Consider the following 24,251-nt stretch of genomic DNA (forward strand, 5'->3'; position numbering starts at 1 on the left):
GCCTACATACTGGGAACAAATCTTTACTCCTCACACTTCAGATAGAGCCCTAATATCCAGAGTATACAAAGAACTCAAAAAATTAGACAATAAAATAACAAATAACCCAATCAACAAATGGGCCAAGGACCTGAACAGACACTTCTCAGAGGAGGACATACAATCAATCAATAAGTACATGAAAAAATGCTCACCATCGCTAGCAGTCAGAGAAATGCAAATCAAAACCACCCTAAGATACCATCTCACTCCAGTAAAATTGGCAGCCATTATGAAGTCAAACAACAAGTGCTGGCGAGGATGTGGGGAAAAGGGTACACTTGTTCATTGTTGGTGGGACTGCAAATTGGTGCAGCCAATTTGGAAAGCAGTATGGAGATTTCTTGGAAAGCTGGGAATGGAACCACCATTTGACCCAGCTATTCCCCTTCTCGGTCTATTCCCTAAAGACCTAATAAGAGCATGCTACAGGGACACTGCTACATCAATGTTCATAGCAGCACAATTCACGATAGCAAGATTGTGGAACCAACCTAGATGCCCTTCAATAGATGAATGGATAAAAAAAAATGTGGCATTTATACACAATGGAGTATTACTCTGCATTAAGAAATGACAAAATCATAGAATTTGGAGGGAAATGGATGGCATTAGAGCAGATTATGCTAAGTGAAGCTAGCCAATCCCTAAAAAACAAATGCCAAATGACTTCTTTGACATAAGGGGAGTAACTAAGGACAGAGTAGGGACATGAGAAGAAGATTAACATTAAATAGGGATGAGAGGTGGGAGGGAAAGGGAGAGAGAAGGGAAATTGCATGGAAATGGAAGGTGATCCTCAGGATTATACAAAATTACATACAAGAGGAAGTGAGGGGTAAGGGAAGAATAATACAAGTGGAAGAAATGTTTTACAGTAGAGGGGGTAGAGAGAATAGGGGAGGGGAGGGGAGGGGGGGAAGTAGAGGATAGGATAGAGAGCAGAATTCATCAGACACTAGAATGGCAATATGTAAATCAATGGAAGTGTAACTGATGTGATTCAGCAATCTGTATACGGGGTAAAAATGGGAGTTCATAACCCTCTTGAATCAAACTGTGAAATATGATATATCAAGAAATATGTAATCTTTTGAACGACCAACAATAAAAAAAGAAAAAAAAAGAAATATGAAATTTTCAAACATTATATATATTTAAATTTTTAAAGTATTTTTTAGTACTGCTCTGGAACTAGTAAGTTAACTTATACAGTACATTGAAAAGATAGAACATTAAATATTTATATATACATAAACATTTAAACTGTATGTGGGTATTATATATAAAATGTCATTTTTAATTAGGGCTCTGTGTATGTGTATGTGTGTGTGTGCACGTGCGCACGCTGCCAATTAAACCCAAGACCTTGTTACGCATGCTAGACAAGCATTGTGCCACTAAGTTTATCCCTAGTCCTAATTTGGGGCACCTTTTTATTTCTCTCTGCCACATCTGAAAGGTGTGATGCCAACCTTTCAGTTACTTACAGATGTTTAAATTCCTGGTCCCTAAGTCAAAAACTCAGCCATTACTTTTATTAATTGTACAAATGAGAAAAAAGTTTTCACAGTTTACTCAATAGTACTGAGCCCCAGCATATAACAAGGTTGATTTGAAAGTTTTGAAGCTGGCTATCTGAAACTTAGGATGCATTTTTTAGAAATGGTGGTCAGGCCCTCAGTAGAGTTCTCAAAGAGTTTTCTTTATTCCAACCAGTAGATAACAAGAATATTTATAGAAAAAAAACCAAGTGGTGAATCCTAGGAGGGTCTTTCCCAACAGGAAAGAAGAGATCATGCCTTCTTGATGATATAGAACTAACTTGCATCACTAGAGAGAAACACAGACATTTAGTGACACAAAGATGGATTTAAGATATGCTCAACCCTTGAAAGGTAGTTGTGTATTGATGTTGCTATTAATTTAAAACAATAAGTTTGAAAGTAATATATTTATCAGAATTTTTAAATAAGCTTTTAAAAACTTTATTAATATAATTCACATAGGATATAATTCACCCATTCAAAGTATATAGTTAATAGCTTTTGGTATATTATGTTATGAATTTTTTAATTCTGATGTAATTTGCATAGTAATGTAATTTTTTAATTACAATAGTATGCAAACATTCCATGGTACCAATTGATTTCAAGGCATCAATTACATTTACAATGCTATGCAAACATCACTGGTATTCCCAAAATGTTTTTTCTATCCTAGGTAATCAATAATATTCCATTACTTCTTGATGAATGTGTGGTAATCCCTATTTTACTTTCTGTCTCTCTGAATTCAAGATACCTCTTATAAGAACAGTATTTGTTCTTTTATGGTTTATTTTACTTAGTAAAATATTTTTAAGTTCATGTATCTTATAGCTTCTGTCAGAACTGCATTCCTTTTTATGGTTGAATAATATTTCATTGTATGGATGTACCCTTTTTGGCTTAACCGTTCATCAGCTGATGGATACTTGGAGTATTTCCCCCTGTTGAGTATTTAGTGGCAGTTGTGACTAATACTGCCATAACATTAATCTGTAAGAGCCTCTTCTCAGCTCCTTTGGATATATACCTACAAGTAGAATTTCTAGATCATAAGGGAATTTTATCCTCAGCTTTTTAAGAACCACCAAACTATTTTCAACAGTGGCTACACCATTGTACATGCACATCACTAGTGCTCAAATGTACAAACTTCTCTTTACCAATAGTTATTTTCCACCTTTTAAAAATTATAGCCATTCTAGTAGATGGGAAAGGGATCTTGTGATTTCCCTAGAAGAATGACAGTTGAGCATTTTTTTTCATGTATTTATTGGTCATTTACATACCCTCTTGAAGAAATGTCTATTCAAGTATTTTGCCCATTTTTTCATCAGGTTGCCTTTCTGTTGAAATGTAGCAGTTCTTTATGTTTTCTGGGTGCTAAATTCTTATCACAGATATGATTTGCATATATTTTCTCCTATTTTCTAGGTTGTCTTTTCCTTAATAATGTCCTTTGAAACACAAATGCTTTTAATTTTGATGAAGTCCAGTTTTCATCTATTTTTTGTTGCCTCTGTTTTGGTATCGTATTTCAGTCCATTGCACAATTATTTATGTAAGTTTCTATCTTGCTAATATAACACAATTCTTATTCAAAGTATCTACAACAATGCTTGGTCCACAAGAGAGGCCAGAAAAATGTAAAAGTTCAAACCAATTTTTTACTCATTACACATGATGAACTGAATGCTGTGTAAGTGTAGTGTGCTCGGAAACCCCAGAAGTCTATATGAGTGTGACTGCAGAGTACTGTTGAAGATGGACCTGACCATAAGAAGCAGGTGTTCTTTCCTGAGATTTAAATCTGAACAATATCAGATAATCCATGGTACTGGGTCTTTAGGGGACAGAGTGAGGAGAGAGTCGGAGGCAGCTTTATTGTATGTGCACCTATGTACAGTTGATTCAGTTGAACAGAAGTAAGCAATCACCATCCTTAAGAGCCTATGGTTCCCTATCAACTAGAGAATCAGAGAGAAAAATAAACTTAGCTTGGACTTCAAGTCATCTTCTGTCCGCATCTATCCACATTTTATGGTGGGAAGGAAGGTGGATGCACAGACAGACAGGCAAGTGACATAACAGTAGATTGCACACAGTAGTGGTTGGGAACATGATTATAACAGATCACATCTGCAGTGTGGATTAGTCCTCATTGGCAATTACACAATAAATATTTATTGGATGAATTAATGGATCAACTAACAAACTATCCCTCTCCACCCTTGGCCAACAGGACCCCAGAGAGATGCACAAGCAGCTCGAGAATTCATCCTGAAGATGTTCGTGGACCTGAACCCAGACAGTGACAAAATTATCTACTCCCACTTCACGTGTGCCACAGACACCGAGAACATCCGCTTTGTCTTTGCCGCCGTCAAGGACACCATCCTCCAGTTGAACCTGAAGGAGTACAATCTGGTCTAATCGTGCCTCCCAGAAACCTGCCCTTCCCTTCCCTGGTGGGCTATTGAAGATATACAAGAGGGACTGTATTTCTGTGGAAAACAATTTGCATAATACTAATTTATTGCCGTCCTGGACTCTGTGTGAGCGTGTCCACAGAGTTTATAGTAAATATTATGATTTTATTTAAACTATTCAGAGGAAAAACAGAGGATGCTGAAGTACAGTCCCAGCACATTTCCTCTCTTTTTTTTAGGCAAAACCTTGTGACTCAATGTATTTTAAATTCTCAGTCATGCACTCACAAAGAGTCATTTCTCTCTTTCTCTCTCTTACTCTCTTTCTTTTCTATTGAGCAAAACAAAGCTGATTTCCCTTTTTCCTAATCCATACATCCCTCCTGATTTTTTTTCCCAGATTACAATGGCCTTTATCCTAGTTCTATTCTTGGTCACGTTTTTCTTTCGAATGATGGTCAGGACAATGTCATTCGATTTAAGCCATCCTACATCAGCTTAACCTAACACTTTGTAGTTTTTGCTGAAGGATTATATGTATTACTACTATGGTTTTCAATGTATTGCTCTGGATACACATCTAGTGTTTCTTTTTTGATACGTAGTCTCGTCTAACTGGACTGGGACAATGGATGCCCATCAAACAGTCAAGCATCATTTCTTTGAGTTTTGACCTTCAGGCATAGTTCATGATTGCTCAGAGAAATGCACAGAAGTTGGAGGCATGGGCAAAGACACACAGAAGGAGTCCTTTCTTTTGAAATCCATGTGCCATTGTCCTTTCTCCCTTCCTTGCTGAATTCCCTGCCCCTGACTCCCCCGCCTCCACCCTTTCTTTAAATCACAGATGCCAAAAAACATGCCAACAGACACTACATTGCCCCAATGGCTGCTACCCAGAGCCTTTTCATAGGTTATTTTTTGTTTTTGTTTTTTGGTTCCAACTTTTTTAAATTTTTTCCTTTGCAATTGGGCCACAATTTTTAAATGATTTTTTTTATTATGGGTATGTGTTGCCAAAACTGGCTTTTTGTAAAGCAAAACAAATTAAGACCTTACAAAATAAAAGCCAGTGTCTTAAAGAGAGTAAGACTGTGAAGCTGAAGATGACTGGCTGAGAAGGAACCTACCAGTTGCCAAATAATTGGTAACTGTAAATCTGATGCTCATGGTCCATTCTTTTCTTTGCCCTTCAGATCACGTGGTTTAGTGTCCAGTTCCACGTTGAGTGCCCCAGATCAGCACTGTAGAAAAGTCTCCTGTGTGGTTTATCATGAAATCTGCTCATGTCTTGTTTATTGGAAGCCAGTTTTACTCGCTCTTATGTCCTTTAAGTTCAAGTAAGTCTGCCAAGAACGTTGGTTGATAGTATTATCCTGACACCTTTAATTTGGGAAAAAAAAAAAAAAGTGACTGCTGGTTTATCTCCTTCGGGATCTTTTTGAACTGGTGACTGATTGAGTTGAACTTAAGGAAGTTTTGTGGACTTAAAAGTAACCTCTCAGTGTTCCATTGAACATGTATCTCTGTAACTGAACCTCCTAGGAGAGATGTTTGGAATTCTACATGTGCAATTTTTCAACACATGCAAAAAATACAGCACATGTATCATGAACTTCTGACAAGCAGCCTAAGTTGAGATGTGATTTAAGAAAGAAATCATGATTGTTTTAAAGCTGCTGAGAAGTTAGCATGAGGCCATGACTCTAGTCTCAGTACTATTGGGCACTAGTCTAAACATTCATATAAATCACTTTTTTGAATAACAAAGGGGAGGGAGAAAATTAACAGCTTTTGAGTACCAAAGTTACTGAATAGTAATGAAATGTTCTTATTCTTAATTCTCCCAGCCTCAAACAACACAGGTTACTTTTTTTTTCTTTACTCAGAAAGCACCTGTAATTTAATTAACAGACTGCCTGTAGGTATAGTGCAATTACGAATGCTCTAATCGTTGTACATACATCTCTCTTGATATTGCAGCATCCATACTGGCTTTGTAATCATTAATTTTTTTGGCAGATTGAATGTGCTGTATTGATATGTATCTATGTAATTGTATTGTATGTCTTATAGCTAATTCACATTTTGAATAATGTTATTTTATTTACTTTTTTAAGAGAGGAGAATGTAAATTTGTCAGTTTATTTCTGACTAGGGATATTTTTTTCCATTTAGAAAAGAAGAAAAAAACAAAAACCTTACTATCGTACAGAGCGGTACTAGCATCGTGCTGTATAAAATCATTTGCACATTCCTGAGTAGAGGTATACTGATTCTAAGACCCAAAGGTAATTTCATAGCAAAATACATAAAATCAGTCGGAGCTTTTATACAAACATGGAAACCAACTTTGTAGAACTTTTGCCATTTGATCTAGGATTGGAATATGAGCTTTTATACAATTCATATTCTTATTTGGCAAATGCACAGTTTAGTATTACCTCTCTGATGGCCTTTATTAGAGAAAGGCAGTTTTAGAAGCTATTGTGATCCACTAAGGAAACGTTTTAACAGCTAGAGACCACTGCTTGCCTGAAAGGGCGATCTTAAATTTGGTGCAGCAAAAAATAAAACAAAAAAATACAAAAATAAAAACAAAAAAAATGTAAACAGCAACATTTGATGGCCTACAGTGTGTATAGAGAAAACCTCATCACAAGATCATAAGTGTTACAGTTTTAGGGAATCAAGATATTCTATTTAATAGAGCTCTAGTAGATGTAGTTGATTAAACCTGATCTCAAAGCTCGAAGAAGCTGAGCAAAACAGGGAAAGATTGTTATATTTGTCTTTATGAAGTTGGGATGGAATTTGCTATGCAGAATTGAGGTTTGTGGCTTTGCTGCTTATCTTGGGGTGCATGACAGGATCCCTTCTTTTGAGAAGGGAAATAATTGATCACCCTAGCTGCAGTAAGGCATAGAAACCTAATTGTATCCACACTAGTCAATCGAAGCTACAGGATTTTTTGTTGATATTGTTTCTTTGGGGTTTTATTGAAGGGGCGAGGGGCGGGAAGGGATTCTTTTCAGTTTTGTATAAAAACAAAGTTTACTCATGCTTTCTATTCTATTGTGATTGCTCTAAGCGTGTGCCACTGGACTCCTGTTGTTGATGCTCTAGGTAATGGAGGCTTGTGGCGAGTTTTATGGTGACTTGGGCATGTCTTATTCAAAAACAAAACACAAAACACAGAAACCTTTCTTCAGCATACCAAGGCAAGCAGCCATTTCATGACTCACGTAACACATTGCAGTGTACCAGTTTACAGATAATTTTTTCTTTTTTTTTTAATTTTTTTATTTTTGTTTCTGCTTGATGCGGCAGTTCTAACCCACAGAGAATTCCTTATTTGTAAATTGGAGGTTTTTACTATGCCTTACAGAGCTTAAATTCAGAAGTTTGTGCCTCGAATCTGAAACAAAGGGAAATAACACACTTATTTAAAAGTCAGTAAATCCCCTAGAAGTTATCGGGTTTTTTTTTTTTTCTTTCTTAACATTTCCGTGTAAAGAGCTCTGTTGAATGTCATGAATAGATGGCGGGAGAAAGAAAAATCTTAGGAACCTGCACTTGTTATTCACTAGCAGATGACATCTACAGAAGGTATTTGAAGAACACCAGAAACTTTCTTTTTCTTTTTCCTTTTTTTTTTTTTTCTTTTTTTAAATGAGATCAACTACCAGGCCTGATATTTTAAAAAGGTAATTCAGCTAAAGGGCAATTTACTTTTTTGTACTTCAGACTATCTTGATTGTCAAGGTGTACGAACTGTAATTTTAAAATTTATACTGCCACATGATTGTAAATTTTAGTTGTCTTAAGTTAGGAATTGGTGGAAAGCTATTTATGCTGGATTTGAGTCAAAATGACTTATCTGCAAAAAAATAAAAATAAAAAATAATAATGGGAAGAAAGGGCTGCATAATAAGATACTGCAAGACTCAAATATTGGTTGGAAATTCCCCTCAGATTACCCTCAATTTCCCTTTGTTTTCACTTTCTCAAGAAGAACGAATGAAATGAAATATAGCAGAATGTTAACCCATATAAAAATAAAGTGTACCCAAATATTGTAATGCATATTGCTGCTCTTCTTAAAAATCAATGAGGGTCTTAAACCACTTAATTGGCAATTAATAACATCTCAAATTCATGAAAATAAGGTGTGCTTGGTATACATTCATATTTTCTTCTAAAGAGATATCTTTGGTTAGAAACACAAAATCAAAACTAAGAATATCATATGTTTAACTATCTCTACATATTTCCAGCATATGTAGCGTTAATAGATCTGTCCTGGTACCTGTGTCTTGGGGATTTCATTTTAGTTCCATCAAGTTAGGAAAAGAAATGGCTTAGTTGTATATGATTAGCTAGATGTTTTTGGAGCCAGACACCTGCTGTTTAGTAGTTAACTTAGTACAGTCTAAACTTGTCATTTGTTTTCCTCACAGAGTAACCATTTCCTGCTCTCTTCCCTACTACCACTGCCCTTTCAATAACACTCTTGCCTCTAGAATCATATGTTCCAAGTATGCATACACACCTAGCACATAGTAGGTGCTCAAATATTAATTTCCTCCTTACCTTTCTTACCTACCATGTAGCCTCCATTCCCCATATGATTCCAACCCAAGCTCTTGGGTAAAATTGGATTTTACTTGGATAAAGAATTCTGACTTTGGTAGAAGTTTTTGGTAGACAGAAAATAATAACAGGGAGGAAGGTATTATTCTTCAGTAGAATATTTTTAGGTTTAGGAAAGAAAGATGGAAAATTACTGTGTAACTTTGTCCAGGTGACTTGGATTGAAACACATGTTTTTTGTGGATTTCTTTTCCTCAAAGAACTCTCTAAATGCAACTTCTTGCTGGATTCCTCACCCATCATGTTGGAACCCCTGACTAGACCATGTATTTAGGGAGTTTTGTCAGAAAACATTTTTAACTTACAGTATTTAAAAGAATCATATTTACTGTTCTTAAAATGTCATTCAATGCATGTATTGTCTATTGTTTGGGGATGGGAACTAGTTTTGCAAAAACACCTAATGTTGTATAATAATGCCCCAATGATCTTGCTGGTTAAAAATACAGTATTTTTGGCCATAATTTTGTACTACAGTATTCTTCATTCTTGAGTTTTGCTTCCCTTGAAGTTGCCTAAGTGCCTCTCAGAACATTTTTATTTTAAGGAGTTTGGAATACATCTTTGCTTCCTTAAGATGCTTTATGGTGTACATGCATTTTCCAAAGTAGGCAGGTTTCATGGTTGCTACCCCCAACCCCTGTGCACGCACACATACAGCCTTTACCCATCCGTGTTCAATCAGAAATGTTACTCTCTTGTAGTGGAGAGAAAATTAAAAAAAAAAAAAAATATATATATATATATATATAGAGAGAGAGAGAGAGAGAGAGAGAGTATTTATCAACTTTGCTCTTTTAGGAAAACTTGCCATGATTCAGATTATAATCAACTGCTTAAAAATGTAAGTAGTTGTTTAGTATAGACTTACAAAGAGCCACCTGTGTGCAACTTGAGGTAGCCTTTTGATTAATTAAAAAAAAAAAAAAAAGCTGTCAGCATTTCCCTTGGTTTGCTAGAGGTAGATGCTTAGCTTTAGAGTTTTCCTCATTTGGATGCTGGTGTTGGATGCCATGTGGGAACAAGACCCTACACAGGTATCCTTTATGTCTTTGACTTCCATAAACACACATTTAGGAGTCTGAGGTCTGTCAAAACCCAGCTTCTTTTCCTCTAGGAATTTTATGAACTAGAGGGTATAGTGGCAAGTGTGTTTCTAGAAAATAGGTACTTATGTGGGGACTTAAACCCACAGCAAAAGCAAAGCCTCTCCTGCTACTTGTGTTGAAGGCTTTCCAAGCACCAACCCAGCCCTTGCTTATGAAATGGGTTTTTGTCAAGTCCTCTTCCATGCAAATGCTTTAGAGAGGAGTACCTCTTTTTATTTAAAAGCATGTTTCAGAAACTATTTCTGATATATGGTGTCCCAGGCTGTCTTACTGTTAAATGGTATGACTGAGGACTCTCATTTAGGACAGTCATGGAGTGATTAGTTCCCAAGGCCTGTCTGCTAAGGAACTGGGATGTCAAGCTCACACCAGTGCTCTCCCTCCGTGGCTCTCTGACATGGGCTTGAACCCTCTAGGATCAAGGTCTGTCCATGTCGTCATCTTTAAGACCCTTGGAGGTGGGAGTGGACGGGACACAACCTCACTGAACATCATGGTATTAACTTTACCTTTGACTCTCATAGCAAGGCCATCAGATTGTTTTCTGTTCCTATTTTTGTAGGAACAATAGAAAGAATTTTAACTCACTGGAAAGCTTCTCATTCCTTCCCTTCCTCTTTTCTGCCTTCTCCCATTTCTTTCTTAGGTTGTGATATCCTCCAGGCTGCCTCTTGAGGAACCAGGTAAGCCACAGAAAAATAGTGTGGAACAAAAGTATGATACAACCAGTAATGTGTGCAGGGCAACTTTGGATGACAAATTGGCCAGTTTCTTGCATTTTTGTTGTTTAATTTTGAGTCATTAGCATACTTGTCTGTTTCTCCATCTTTAAAACTTCATCGACATTTGATCAGGGTTGGAGAGTGGAAGGTAGTGGTTAAGGGTGAGTTTCTGCCTGGTTCAATGTGTCTTAAGTTACCTATGCATTTTCATCATTCATGACTAACTACACTATGGCTCCATCCCAAGGAACTAAATGCAATCCATTTTAAGGTATCCTATAGATCCTTGCAAAACAAGGCCCTGGTTATAAAATGTAGGCCTTTTTAAAACCCAAGGTAACTAGGGAGTACTGAGAAGATTCTTTTTCGCTTTGAATTCTCATGCTCAAGACTATTGAAATTTGATCTGTGTTGATTTTCTGTCTTCCTGTTTTCCTCAAGAGTGCAAAGGCCAGAGTATTCTTCTGTCCCATAAGCCTGAGGATAAAATAGGGCAAACTACCCTCCTTATTTAAGAAGGCAATCACACTGAACCATGTTAACAAGGAAATGTCTGGCAGGGCTCCCCAGTGGCATGTCCTGGGAGAGACAGCACTGGAAGAGGTATCTCTACCTCAGAGAACTGGGCCTGTGCTATAGAGATGGATGATTTAAAGAGCCTTTGTGACTTTCAGTCTATCCCCAGTTTACTTGTATGATAGATCTTTGAAGTATCTTTATAAATGAGTGGACCAAGAAAAAAACAGACAAAAAACATTTGGCAAACCCTAGACATCTCCTATGGGGCCTCCACACTATTAACAGTGGCCATTGCTTCCAATGACAGTGTGTGTCTGCACTGGGGTAAACTTCACCCAGGAGGGCATGTTTGTTAGGAATTCCGACAACATACAGTCCAACTCAAGGTACCAGCCCAGGCACATGTGAGGTGCAGGGACCACATCAGAGGTTAGAGCATCAATAGTTATTGTCTGGGACTAGAGTTACCTTGGCAAAAGGGGTCTGCCTTCTTTTTGTGGATTATAAAAGTCCTGCTCCAGTGATACCCTGGTAACTACTTAACAGTGGGTGGGAGGGGGATTGCAAGGTTGTGGTGATGATTTGTAGTGCACTGTGTTCAGATTTCCAATATGTAAATTTTCCTGCCATGCTCGAGTTTAAGCCACCAATGGGATGGAGAGAAATGTTAGCTAACAACTGGCTTTCTCATACCACTCCAGCATGCCACTTTCTGTAAACCTGGAAGATGTCAGCAGGCCAGGCATATGTGGGTTGTTACATCTTGAACAAATGCATCCTTTCCCTATGGCTTGGAGTTGATTAACAAAAAACAAACTGCTACCTTATTCAGGTTGGTCTCAGACAATGGATAGCTATGCCAGAAATGTGAAATACTTAGTTTCTCAAAAGGAATGGCAAGAATGGATGGCTGGGTACTTGAAGTGAGGATGCAGAAGCAATTTGGACCTCAGATTGACTCCATGAGTGGAGTGGGAGATCTAGACATCTTAACAGCTTAATTGTTGCTGTACAAAAAGGAAATGCCTATACAAATATTTATGTCATTTGGAAGCGATTACTCTCAAATCTGTTTTAAAATATAATCTCTATGTGAATATACATGTAGACTCTAAACATGATTTGATCATGGCATGTACACATGAATGTTCATGGATTTCCTTATCCATGTGATTATTATAAGAATTTTAGTTCACAGACAATATCTTCACTTTAGCATGACTAAGATAGAAAGGGATCATAAAATTTACTGCTAACATTTTATTTTTTAAATATTCTTTTTTCTTACCAGTCTCCCCTAAGAAAGAACAACTGATAACATCAAATTTAAATTTAAAAAATGAGGACAGCATAACTAAGCTGGGGCCTCAAAATCTCTTAGAGGATGTACAGTCTTCAGCAGAGGCAGGGAGGAAGAGTTTCAGAAAAGGTGCAGAAGGTGGATGGAATCTGTTTCCCCTAAGACCAGGCCTGCAGGTTTTAGGTGCACAATCACTACAGTTATAGTCATTTCCATTGTTGAAATCAAATCTTCTTTGTATAGATTACTTGCTTTGCACTAAGGATGGTGAGGTCCCAGAACCAGGCACATGTCATATGCAAATTCTTTTATAGAACCATAAATGCAAATATGCAGTTATGGACTATGCTTTTGAGTATTAGTCTCAAAACTGCTGAGGGTCCCCACTCTCCCACATCTTTTGATCCACACGGGAGGTCATTCTAGTCAATTCTCCTTTGGGTCAGAAGCTACCTGCATCCTTCTAACATTCTCTGACCATAGATTAGAAACTGACACCTGAAGAGTGATTCTCAACCAGTAAGCAGCAAGAGGTAATGGATACACACTCCATCCAGCCTCTTGTTCTACAGTGGGATTGAGACTCATTCTGTACAGTCTGTTGGAGGGTCCTCAGTTGCTGATGATAGATCCTGTTCATTAATGGATCCTTTATTAACATCTCTTTCTCTGTGTCACTTCCATCCTCTCTGTGCTTTCTGACATCTTAAATAAACTTGCAACAAAATCTTTTACACAGCATCTACTTTAAGGGAATCCCAACTAAAGACATTAAGAATCAAAAGATGGCTTTCATGTGTGGGGAAGCAACTCGTTCATGGGGTGATGTCATGGTCATACCTAAGGCTACATAACACTGCCTGGAGTGCACTTCTGACATGACTGAGGTCCAAGATTTAACACCTTCACCCCTGGTGTTAAATGAATTTGCCACAAAATTCCACAATGGGATGCATATTTATATCTGACCATGATGATCATAAAAAAAAAATGTTCTAGAAGCTAGTACTAAAGCATTTTTAAGAGATAATAATTTTTTTTTCATTTGTCTTGCACAAGTTTTATTTGAACAGGGTCATAGCTAGAGTTCTTATTTCAGTGTACAGACAGTTTAGTGAACTGCTTCTAATACAAGTCATAAAACTTGAACACAGTGAATATAGTACACTCAATAGAAAAAATTACAGTTTCAAAGCTAAGTAAACATAAAACAATTAGCAAGGTCCTCATAACTGTCTATTATACCTAGATATGAAAATAAAAAGACCAAGGGACTCTGATTTAAAAAAAAATAATAGCCTTTCTGATAAGGAGAAATTCTGGGATGTGATTATCTCAAGCTGTGTTATAAAGGAGTGGCTTACAGATCCTACAGAATCAGCTCTACCAACATGTTAACAGCTGAATTCAGCTCAGGGCAAATTTCCATCATCCAAACCTGGAGAATATACAAAAAAAAAAAAAAATTCCAACTTCTGATCACGTAAGAACCAGTTTTTAAGAGGAAACCAATAATCTAGAAGTGTGCATTCTTCAGTCCGTAGAAGTATCCGGGTTTATCAAATAAATGCATGGCAAAGGCAAGACAAATCAAAAGCTAGTGGGATCTCACAAAGACTGCTGAGACCCACAGCTGCATCTTACCCAGCCACAGCACAAATGGATGGGGATAAATGCCCAGAAGTGCTGGGTGTGATAACATCAGGTGACACTACAGAACCCACCTCAATACCTGCCTGCCTCTGGGACTGACATCCTACCATTGTTTGCACAATAATTATTCTTAATTGTTGAGTCAAAGTGATCTAGATATTTCAGCCTTTTTCCCCTTCTCTGTGGAATTCTCTATTCTCCATTCCTATTCCTCCACTCGCCCAGACCAGGCTTAGGCTTCTGGTTGAGCCCCCCCACATCAGGCCTGCCAGAGGTTTCAGGCCAGCTGCCTCTTTGGGACACCAAGGCACTTTAGTCAAATTGCTCTGGGCAGAGGATGATGCTGACAATAGAGGCAGGAAGGAAAGAATGTTCATCTGAGAATTGGCACATATGGTGACATTTGATTGTTGGGAGAAAATCAGAGAAGAGAACATGTATTTAAAACTATTACAAAAGTAGGGATGTGGGCTGGGGCTGTAGCTCAGTGGTAAAGCACTTGACTCGCATGTGTGATGCACTGGGTTTGATCCTCAGCACCACATAAAAATAAATCAAAATGCTGTGTGTTCATCTACAACTAAAAAAAAAAATTAAAGTAGGGATGTTATCTAGGCTACGTTCTGAGAGTTAGCTTCCTTTTCGGGGGTGGGGGGGACTTCTTGGGCCAGGGGTATGGATCGGTCAGTGGTAGAGTGCTTGCCTAGCACATGTGAGACACTGGGTTCAATCCTCAGCACCACATAAAAATAAATAAAGGTATTGTGTCCATCTAAAACTAAAAAAAAAAAAAATATTAAAGCTTCCTGAACTTTTGATGATTACTATAGGTGTATCCTTAGGAACAAGAAATTAGAAAATTGTTTCAGAGTTGGATGGAACAGGACTTAAGGAGAGGAACTCTATTCCATATAAAAACTAATATGCCACTATTTTACTAGAACTAACATCAGAATATATTATTCTAAAATATGCTGGAATGTGCAGAAATTGTATTTAACTAAGTGCTTTATCACTAAGTCCTTGAACTAGATGATGAAGGAATGAGTCTTTGAGTGGGAGCTACATGCCTATATATTTTGAGATGGTCCACAGCTAAATAAAACTGTATTCAAAATCAAATGCTGCTATTTTTCAGAAAGCACCGTCAGGATTTCAAACTATTTAATAAGACTGATTTTTCTTTACCCAAATACTTTTGCTAAGCGTAATTCTAAAAAGAGAAAGAAGATATTTCCAAAAAGAAATAACAAAATCCACTGATGGCTTAATATATTTGAGGGATTCAAAGACATCTGTTTAAAAGAACACATGCCCATGTTTGGGAACTTGAGGTGTATCTAATGTAAATTTGGGAGGGAAAATTAAGGGTAAATCATCTGTTTTCATGGAATTCTCCACCAAAAAAAAAAAAAATCTCTATCAAAATCGACTTTTCCCTTTCCAATTATCCACCTACCTCTATGTTCCAATTTGTCAAGATTTTCAGACCAGATAAAAAGTAATACCCCTGACATGCTGTTTACACGAAATGCTATAAATATAAATATGCAGATATGATGAAAGTGAAAGACATCTGGTTTCTGGTGTGGCATGCAAGGAGCTTGAAGTTAGCACTCTGCCTAAGACAAGTAGAAGCCTAAACAAACAGAAAAGTCAACTCCTGGGTCTGTCAGAAAAGGGAGGTCACAAGAGGCCAGTGCTGCCCCTGTACTCCCCCCACTAAATTGCACAAACAGACAAGCAACAAGGGACAAGAAGAGAATCAAGTTACCAGAGCAAAAACCACCCGAGTTAGGTTCAGGTTGGAAAACTCGGAACATATGAGGGGGCTAGAGGATCATTGTGGACAGTCTGAGTTTAAAAGGAGGGGCCCACGATTGTGTGAGTTTCATCTCTCATATTTTCACAGTCAAGTTCAGAGAAGAAGCCCCACTGAATTTGGGCAGGAGTGGGGAGAAAGCAGTCATTTTGATATACATCAGAACCATTTGTACTTCCTACAATGTCTCCATGAAATTATCATCCATGAGCCTTCTGGAGTTTTATCTGAGCCTAATCATCACAAGGAAAGGGAAATACCCAATTCCAGGAGTCTTAGATGAACAAATACTGGGAAATGTGTTACCAGTTACTTTCCTTGTGCAAAATGTTTAAAAGGTCCTGCAAATGCAAGAGGATATGTGATAGGACAGTTGTCTTCCAAAGATGCCCACAACCTAATCCCTAGAAACTATTACAGTAGGGAATTAAGGTTGCTGATCAGTGACCTTAAAATAGTGAGATTATTCTAAATTATCCAGGTAAGCCCAATGTAATAACAAAGGTCCTTAAAAGTGGAAGTGAGAAGCAGAGAAAGAATCAGTGTTAGAGTGATGTGAGAACTCAGCTGGCCACTGCTGGCTTTGGAGATAGAAGGGACTATGAGAAGGAATGCCAGCAGCCTCTAGCCACTGGGAAAGGCCAGGAAATGAACTTCCCTCTAGATCCTCCAGAAAGGAATGCAGCCCTGCCTACACCTTAATTTTAATGCAGTGAAACATGTCAAACCTATCACCAGAATTGTAAGATAGTAGATTTGCATTGTTTCAAGACAAGTTTGTACTTATTTGTTACAGCAGCTATAAGAAACTAGTACAGAGTCAGAAAACCTATTCAGATTAGTGTGGTTGTCTACAGTATGAAAATACCAACCAGTGAGACTCTTCTCAGAACAGAGATGATGTTAATCAATCAATGAATTGTGCCCCATGGCCAAGTATCTCTTAGAACGTTGCAGATAACTCTTCATGAAACATCTTGCTATAGGAGCTATTTTATTAAGGAATTGAATTTTATCAAATGAAAAAATTGTACATCAAAGGACATTAAGAAAATAAAACAACAACCTACAGAATAGGAGAAAATATTTACAAATCATATATGTGATAAGGATTTAGCATCTAGAATATATCAATAATCCTATAACTTACATTTCAGAAAAATTAAAGTCATACTTCTCAGCATTCTTTGCCTCTCCTCTTGGTCCCAACTATGAAATTTTTTCAGTTAGACCTTCCTTCCAGCTGAAAGCTGACAAGTAGAAATGGCATTGAGATTTCTCCTGAGTGCCATACCAAGAAGTCTCCTTCTCCCTCATAGTCCAGCTGGTCTGGTATTCAGCTGGTAGCTTTTCCAAGATTTGGTTATTCCATACTTGAAGGCACTTGGCATAGTGTGAGAACTTTTGAGAGTAGGGGTTGTGTCTTAGCCTGAATCCTCTCAGATGTAGTCATGTTGGTAAATAGCTCATAACTTCCAAAAGCAGAAGCTGGAAGTCATAAAATGATGTGGACAGCAAACCATGCAAAGCACACTCTTTAAGTGCCTGTGAGTGATGATGAAACCAAATGGACCCAGTGTACACTGACTCCTGCTCTCAGCTAAAACTGCATGCTACATTTTTTAACCCATTCTTTCCTGATAACAATTAGTTAATAAAATAAAACTCAAGTAGATAGAAGAATTAATGCCTTCCTTTTGGGGGCATATTGTTTTTACCCTGTTTTGCCTCTTGAAATTTAGTCATCTTGAATACAGATTTGAAACACTTTCTTCCTTAACTATTTTCCTAACTGACACAGGCCAAAATCTAGCACTTTGGGAGGAAAATCTGAATGTGGACATCAACTTGTTCTGAATTTCTCCAGATTCCTATTGAGCAGAAAGTTAGATTTTATTACTGCATATTTTGCATTAAACACCTGATCAATATATACACTCAAATACAACTTCCCAAACCAGGATGGATCTAGGGAACATATGGAGGTGAGGGCAAGCATTAGAGGAGTCAAAGGCATACTTACTTTGGTGGCAAAAGTTCACTGTTCATCGGAACTTCTAACCTCTTTTCTAATGGAAGTTAGCCTCCATGGACAAAGAACCCATGATATTGGGAATCTAGGACAGGGACTACAAAGAGCATTGGGAAATTAAAACTGAATATAGATGTTTATTTCCCGTCCAAAACAAATCTATTCCCATATTTGTCTCACCTAGATTGTATCTCCAAAGGTATGGGTCTGTCTTCATGTGTATATAAATTTAAGAATATTAAATGAATTTGTGGTTCAAATTTCTTTTTATAACCAATTCTTCTGCATTTAGAAAAATTTTGGGATCATTGTGCTGTCTCTACTCCACTGATACCAGAACAGACCCTCTAGGGTAAACAATGGATAGCATATTCCATTTTTCTCTGCCATATATTACTGCTGATATAAATTCTGCATATGGACTTAATTCATGCACAGGGAAGAATCGCATCTCTGGCAAACTCAGCCATATAAATACAGTATTAAATTTGAAATAAAAATAGATCTCTGGAGCCTAAAGAAAAAATCATGAAAGATATCCATTAAAGCTTGGGTTCTTGATCATGTAGACTCTTACTCTATATTCCATGCTATGAGCATGGGTAAGAGGTTCAGCTGCAGCTACGTGGCCCAGGGTGGATTCCTGGGCTCTGCTTCTAATTAAACAGTCATCTGGAGTAAGTTATATATAAACTCTTTAAACCTCTACTGAACTGTAAAATGAGGATGGTAATCATGCTGACATCTTAATGTTGCTATACAAATTAAATAAGATATGACAAATCAGGTGTTCAGTATAGTCTGACCAATGATAATTACTTGATATATATTTTCAGTTATTATATAGTTCATCAAAAATGAGGAAGGAAAATTATAAAATAACTAACAAACCACAGCAGACTGGAACATATATTACAGGCAAAACATCTCTACCCACCTTAGTAGTCCAGTGATGATTGGAGCAACACTTAGCTTTCATGAGAACAATACAAGGTCATCAAGAAAAACAGACAATCCTCAAGACATCTTTTTTAAGATGGTAAAGAAGTTAGAGACTTTTTTTTTCAATGTATTGGTTTTTTGTTTTTGTTTTTGTTTTTTGCTTGTTTGTTTTTTATTTGGGGTCATGCTAGGGATTGAACTCAGGGGCTCTCAACCACTGAGCCACATCCCTAGACCTATTTTGTATTTTATTTAGAGACAGGGTCTCACTGAGTTGCTTAGTTCTTTGCTTTTGCTGAGACTGGCTTTGAACTTGAGATCCTTGTGCCTCAGCCTCCAGAGCTGCTGGGATTATAAACATGCGCCATGGTGACCAGCTCAATGTATTGGGGTTTTTTGTTTGTTTGTTTTTTGGGGTTTTTTTGTTTGTGTGTTAGTTTTGGGGTTTTTTAAAAATATTTTTTAGTTGTTGATGGACCTTTATTTATTTTTTTATTTATTTGTATGTGGTGCTGAGAATCAAACCCAGTGCCCCATGCATGCTAGGCAAGCACGCCACCACTGAGCCACAACCCCAGGCCATCAATGTATTGTTTTTATCATCAAAAAATAGGGGCCAGGTTTGTGGCTCAGTGGTAGAGTGCTCACCTAGCATGCACGAGGCACTGGTTTTGATCCTCAGCACCACATTAATGTAAAGTAAAGATTGTGTCCATCTAAAAGTAAAAAATAAATATAAGAAAATAAATTAACCCAAATATAGTAAAAAAAAAAGTACTTGAAATTTGATCATAACCTTTTAAATTGGACATCTGCATCTGAGAAGGTGGAATATGTATTCTTTTCCTCATTCCTATCACCAAGTGCAACTAAAATCCCTGGCATCATATATAAATTGAACATAAGAGTCTTAAGGTAGAAAGAAGACATACTGCTAGACTTAAGGATCTGAGAAGTGACACATGATGAATTCCATATTTTTTTTTCTGCATATATCTCAGACTTGGAGCAGAAGAAATCAACGCAGGAAAACCAATAGGTCCAGACAAAAAAAAAGTCTCCAACAGAAAGAAGTTGCCTCTCTAAAGTACAAAGATATAGGCAGCCTAGCAGGACAGAAAGCTATTAGACAATTAGCACTCTAATTTGGCCAAACACCACAGACAGATTGTAACACCTCTCCCCTCTATGTCGGCAAATGTCAATTGGGGAGCCCAGAATTCCACCCTCATGAGGCTGTGATAAGGCACTCCAATGCCTCTGCTAAAGCATCAGAGAGGCCAAATGGGGAGCCAGAACTCTCATCCTCATGGGCTCGTAATAATCCCTCTCTAACCTTTATGGTTTCTGTGGAAAGCATACAGAAAGCCTGGACTTCCAACCCCACCCAACAATAGTAAAATACCTCTCCTTTCCTTCCTGGGTGGTATAGAAGAGGCATACTGGGGATTCAGAACTTTCATTGTTGTCCAGTGGTAATGAGGCCATCCCCACAACAGGGTCTATGATGACCATGTGGGGAGCCATCACTCCCATGTTACCCAGCAGTAAGGAGGAGTGCCTATCCTTAGCATAGGACCAGTAGATAAGCTAGGAATATGGTAGTACCTCCTTAACTGCTGGAGTGGTGTCATACCCTGCTAAAACAAAAGGTTTAGATAAAATTCTGAAGTTTTATAACCATACAAAATGTCCAGATTTCACTTGCAACTCACCACATCGTTCTAAGAACCAAAATGATCTCAAAATAGATAAAAATGACACCTATTAGATGCCAACACAAAGATAATAGAGATATTATAATTATCTGACAATTTTAAAGTCTAAAAAATGAAAATGCTCCAATGAGAAATTACAAAAATGCTTGAAATAAGTGAAACAATTTCAAGTCTCAGTAAAGAAAGAAAGTCTTAGGAAAGAAATACCAAATACATAGCACAAATGAAAGTTTTACAACCTAAAACTACACAAATGGAAACAAAAATGAAGCAAGCAGACTAAAAAATAGAATGAATCCTGGAGGTAGAACTTAATGCACCTACTTATTAGCTCTAGGAGTTGTGTTTGTGTTCATGTGTGTGCTAGCAATCAAACTCAGAGCTTGCATGTACTAAGCATGTGCTGTATCACTGAACTATACCTCCAGGCTGCATTCTGTTCTTCATTCTACTTATTTCATATTTGGTTCAGTTATTGTAGTTTCATAAATCAATTATACTTCTATATACTAGCAGTGAACATCCAAATTTAAAACGCACTACCATTTGTAGTTGAGAGAGAGATACTCCAAATCTAAAAAGATGTGTGTAGAACTTGTATGCTGAAAATTACAAAATGCTGACAAAATAAGCAAGAGCTCTAAATAAATGGAGAGACATACCATGTTCATGAATTGGAGGATTCAACATAATTAAAATGTCAATTCTCCCCAAGTTAATGTGCAGATTTAACACAATTCCTATCAAAATTCCATCAATATTTTTGTACATACAGACAATATTATTCTACACTAAATGATAGAGGAGCAAAGAAATGGAATAGCTTAAACATTTTTGAAAAGAAAAATAAAATGGGAGAAATTAGTTTATCAGATTTCAAAACATTATGTAGGTACAGTAACCAAGATTATATGGTATTGTGAGGGGACAGACACATCAATCAATGAAATAGAAGAGAATCCAGAAGTAGACCTACACAAATATACCCAGTGATTTTTCAACAGAAGTGCAAAGGCATTTCAATGTAGGAAAGCTAAAATAAACTTTTCAAGAAATGGTGTTGGAGCAGTTTGATATCCACAGGGGGAACATATCTATCTCTAACTCGCACACAAAAGATTAACTCAAAAGGAACTCACAGACTAATATGTAAGATTACAAAACGGAAAGGTGTTTAGGAAAAAACACAGGAGAAAAACCTACAATATCTAGGCAAAGATTTCTTAGAGGCAACACCAAAAGCATGCAAAATCAGGGTCCATAAGATAAAGATTAATAAATTATACTTCACCAAAATCAAAGATTTTAATTTCAGAAAGACCCTGTTAAGATGATGAAAAAACTGGGAGAGAATATTCGCAATACATACCTGACAAAGAATTTTGTCCACAATACGTAAAGAACTTCAAAACTAAACAGTAAAAAAAAAAAAAATTCATCCAGTTAGAAAATGGGCAAAATACATGAAGAGCTATTTCACTGAAGATGTTATAAAGATGGAAAATAAACACATGAAAGTGGAAAAAAATGTTCATAATTAGACTTTTGACATACAAATTAAAACTATAATGAGATATTACTTCATACTTATCAAAAATGGCTAAAATAAGAAATAGTGTGGATCCAAATGCTGGGAAAATGTGAAAGAACTGGACCTTTAATATGTTACATGAAATATAAAATGGCACAGCCACCCAGGAAGACAGCCGGTCAGTATCTTAGAGAACTAAACATATAACTACCAAATTACCCGAAAATGTAACTCTTGGGCATTTATCCTAAAGAAATAAAAACTTAGATTCATACAAAGGCATGTTGATAGCAAGTTTATAGGATGCTGTATAGGATGTCCATAGCACCTTTATTTGTAAGAGTGCAAAACTGTAAACAAACCAGATGTGTTTTCTCACGAATGGTTGAAGAAACTGTGGTACATCCATATCCTGGAATACTAATCAGCAATAAACAGGAGCAAACGTTTGATACATGGAACCAATTGGATGACGTCTGGAAGAATTATTCTGGGCGAAAAAATCCAATCTCAAAAGGAACAATTCCATTTATTTGATGTTCTCTAAAAGACAAATTTATACAAATAGAGAGGAGGGTTGTGATTGCCAGGGGTTACCAAGAAGCCACGTGGAGGTGGTAGGTTAGCAGGGGTAACTATGGAAGGAAAACCAAAGAGAGCTTTGTGGTCAAGGAAATGCTCTGTACATTGACTGAATCGATGTCAATATCCAGGCTATGATATTATATGAGAAGTTACCTTTGTTGGAAACTACATTGAAGATACAAGGGATCTCTTCATATTATTTCTTACAACTGCTTATGAATCTATAATTATCTCAAAATAAAAATCTTCATTCAAAATATTGATTTTTAAATTTTTGGCAACTCTCAACATTTAAAGGTAGTGCTGTCCAAAAGAAAGAGAAAACAAGTCACAAATGTGAACCTTCATATTTTCTGGTTAGAAAACAAGAATAAAACAAATTATAATTATACACATCAGCTCACCCACTGTCAACGAAAAAAATCTCAACATATAATCAATACAGAAGTTACTGGTGAAATATCCTACCTTCTGTCTTAGCTCAGGCTGCTATATAACAAAAATACCATAGACTGAGTGGCTTAAACAACAAACATGTATTTCCCATAGTTGTGAAAGCTGGGAAGTCCCAGATCATGGTGCTAACAGATTGGGTTTCCAATGAGAACCCTCCTCCTGACTCTCAGAGGTCGACTTCTTGCTGAGTGTTTTTACATGATAGAATGACTCCATTCTTTTTCTCTTTCTATAAGGACATTAATCACTAATCATTAATTAGTCTTTAGCCTTATAACTTTCCCTAACCCGAAAGACCCCCAATACCATCCTATTGGTATCATGGGATGACATTCAACATACCTCCTCTTTTTCTTTTACAAAATCTTTGAAATCTTGCATGTATTTTAAACTCACTGAATATCTTGACTCAGACTAGCCAAATTTGAAGTGTGCAGCAGCCACGGGGCTAGCCGCTACCGTGTTGGGCAGCACAGTGTAAAGGAATGAATATGAGTTTTCATTTTTGCCGATCATCTGTTCTCTGGGATGCCAGAAGAATGAGCCTTTAATGAGTGGGGAGAATCCCTGCAAACTCCTTTCCTTGCTGAGGGGGTCTGATTTGGGAAGGAGCAAGAGGGAAAAGGATTCTCATCTCTCCCTAAGAAAGAGTATGTGCCCTCTTCCAAACTTCCACCGTGAGAGCAGAGGGCTACAGATTGCTTTATTCTACTTAATTATAAACTCTTCGAAGCACAAACATTTCCCCCACACACACACCCACCATAACAGAGGTCTCAATCCAATGGATCTTTATTAGTGGGCAAAGATGTTTCCAATTCCCTCATAGGGCAACCGGTTTCACTAAGGGGCATCTTTACCTTTAAAACCCGCCATTATGGCATCTATGGAAAAATGCAGCTCAGCTCACTGTCTTCTGTGACCCCCCTCCCTGAGAGGAGGGCTCCTTGCTCTGGATGCTCTTGTTTTTCTGTTGTGGCAGTTTCCCCTGAATGCCTGTGTCTCCTCAACCACAGCGGTGGAGCTATTCAAATGTCTTCCTCCTAGCAGGGAAGTGCTGCTCTCAGGAATAGGGATGAGATGACCAGAGAAGTTGCCCCTGAATCATAGCTTTCCCAGCTGGATCTGCAGGAAGTTGCTTTAGAGGCCAGGGCAAAGGTGGCTCTTCTACAAACCTGACCATTTTGAGCTGGT

At 37.4% G+C, this 24,251-nt stretch overlaps 1 protein-coding gene across 2 annotated transcripts in view; it reads left to right on the forward strand.

Annotated features, from left to right (window-relative positions):
- The window catches only part of LOC113186547 (guanine nucleotide-binding protein G(q) subunit alpha), a 285,871-nt gene extending 276,774 nt beyond the window's left edge, over positions 1 to 9,097 (forward strand). For both annotated transcript variants that reach the window (XM_026394018.2, XM_026394019.2), the window contains exon 7: positions 3,829 to 9,097. In XM_026394018.2, the coding sequence (XP_026249803.1) occupies positions 3,829 to 4,019 (191 nt within the window). In that variant the 3' untranslated portion in view covers positions 4,020 to 9,097. The remainder of the gene's footprint in view (positions 1 to 3,828) is intronic.
- The last annotated feature ends 15,154 nt before the right edge of the window (positions 9,098 to 24,251 follow it).

This window comes from Urocitellus parryii, chromosome 4, assembly GCF_045843805.1.
Source record: "Urocitellus parryii isolate mUroPar1 chromosome 4, mUroPar1.hap1, whole genome shotgun sequence".
Classification (NCBI taxonomy): domain Eukaryota; kingdom Metazoa; phylum Chordata; class Mammalia; order Rodentia; family Sciuridae; genus Urocitellus; species Urocitellus parryii.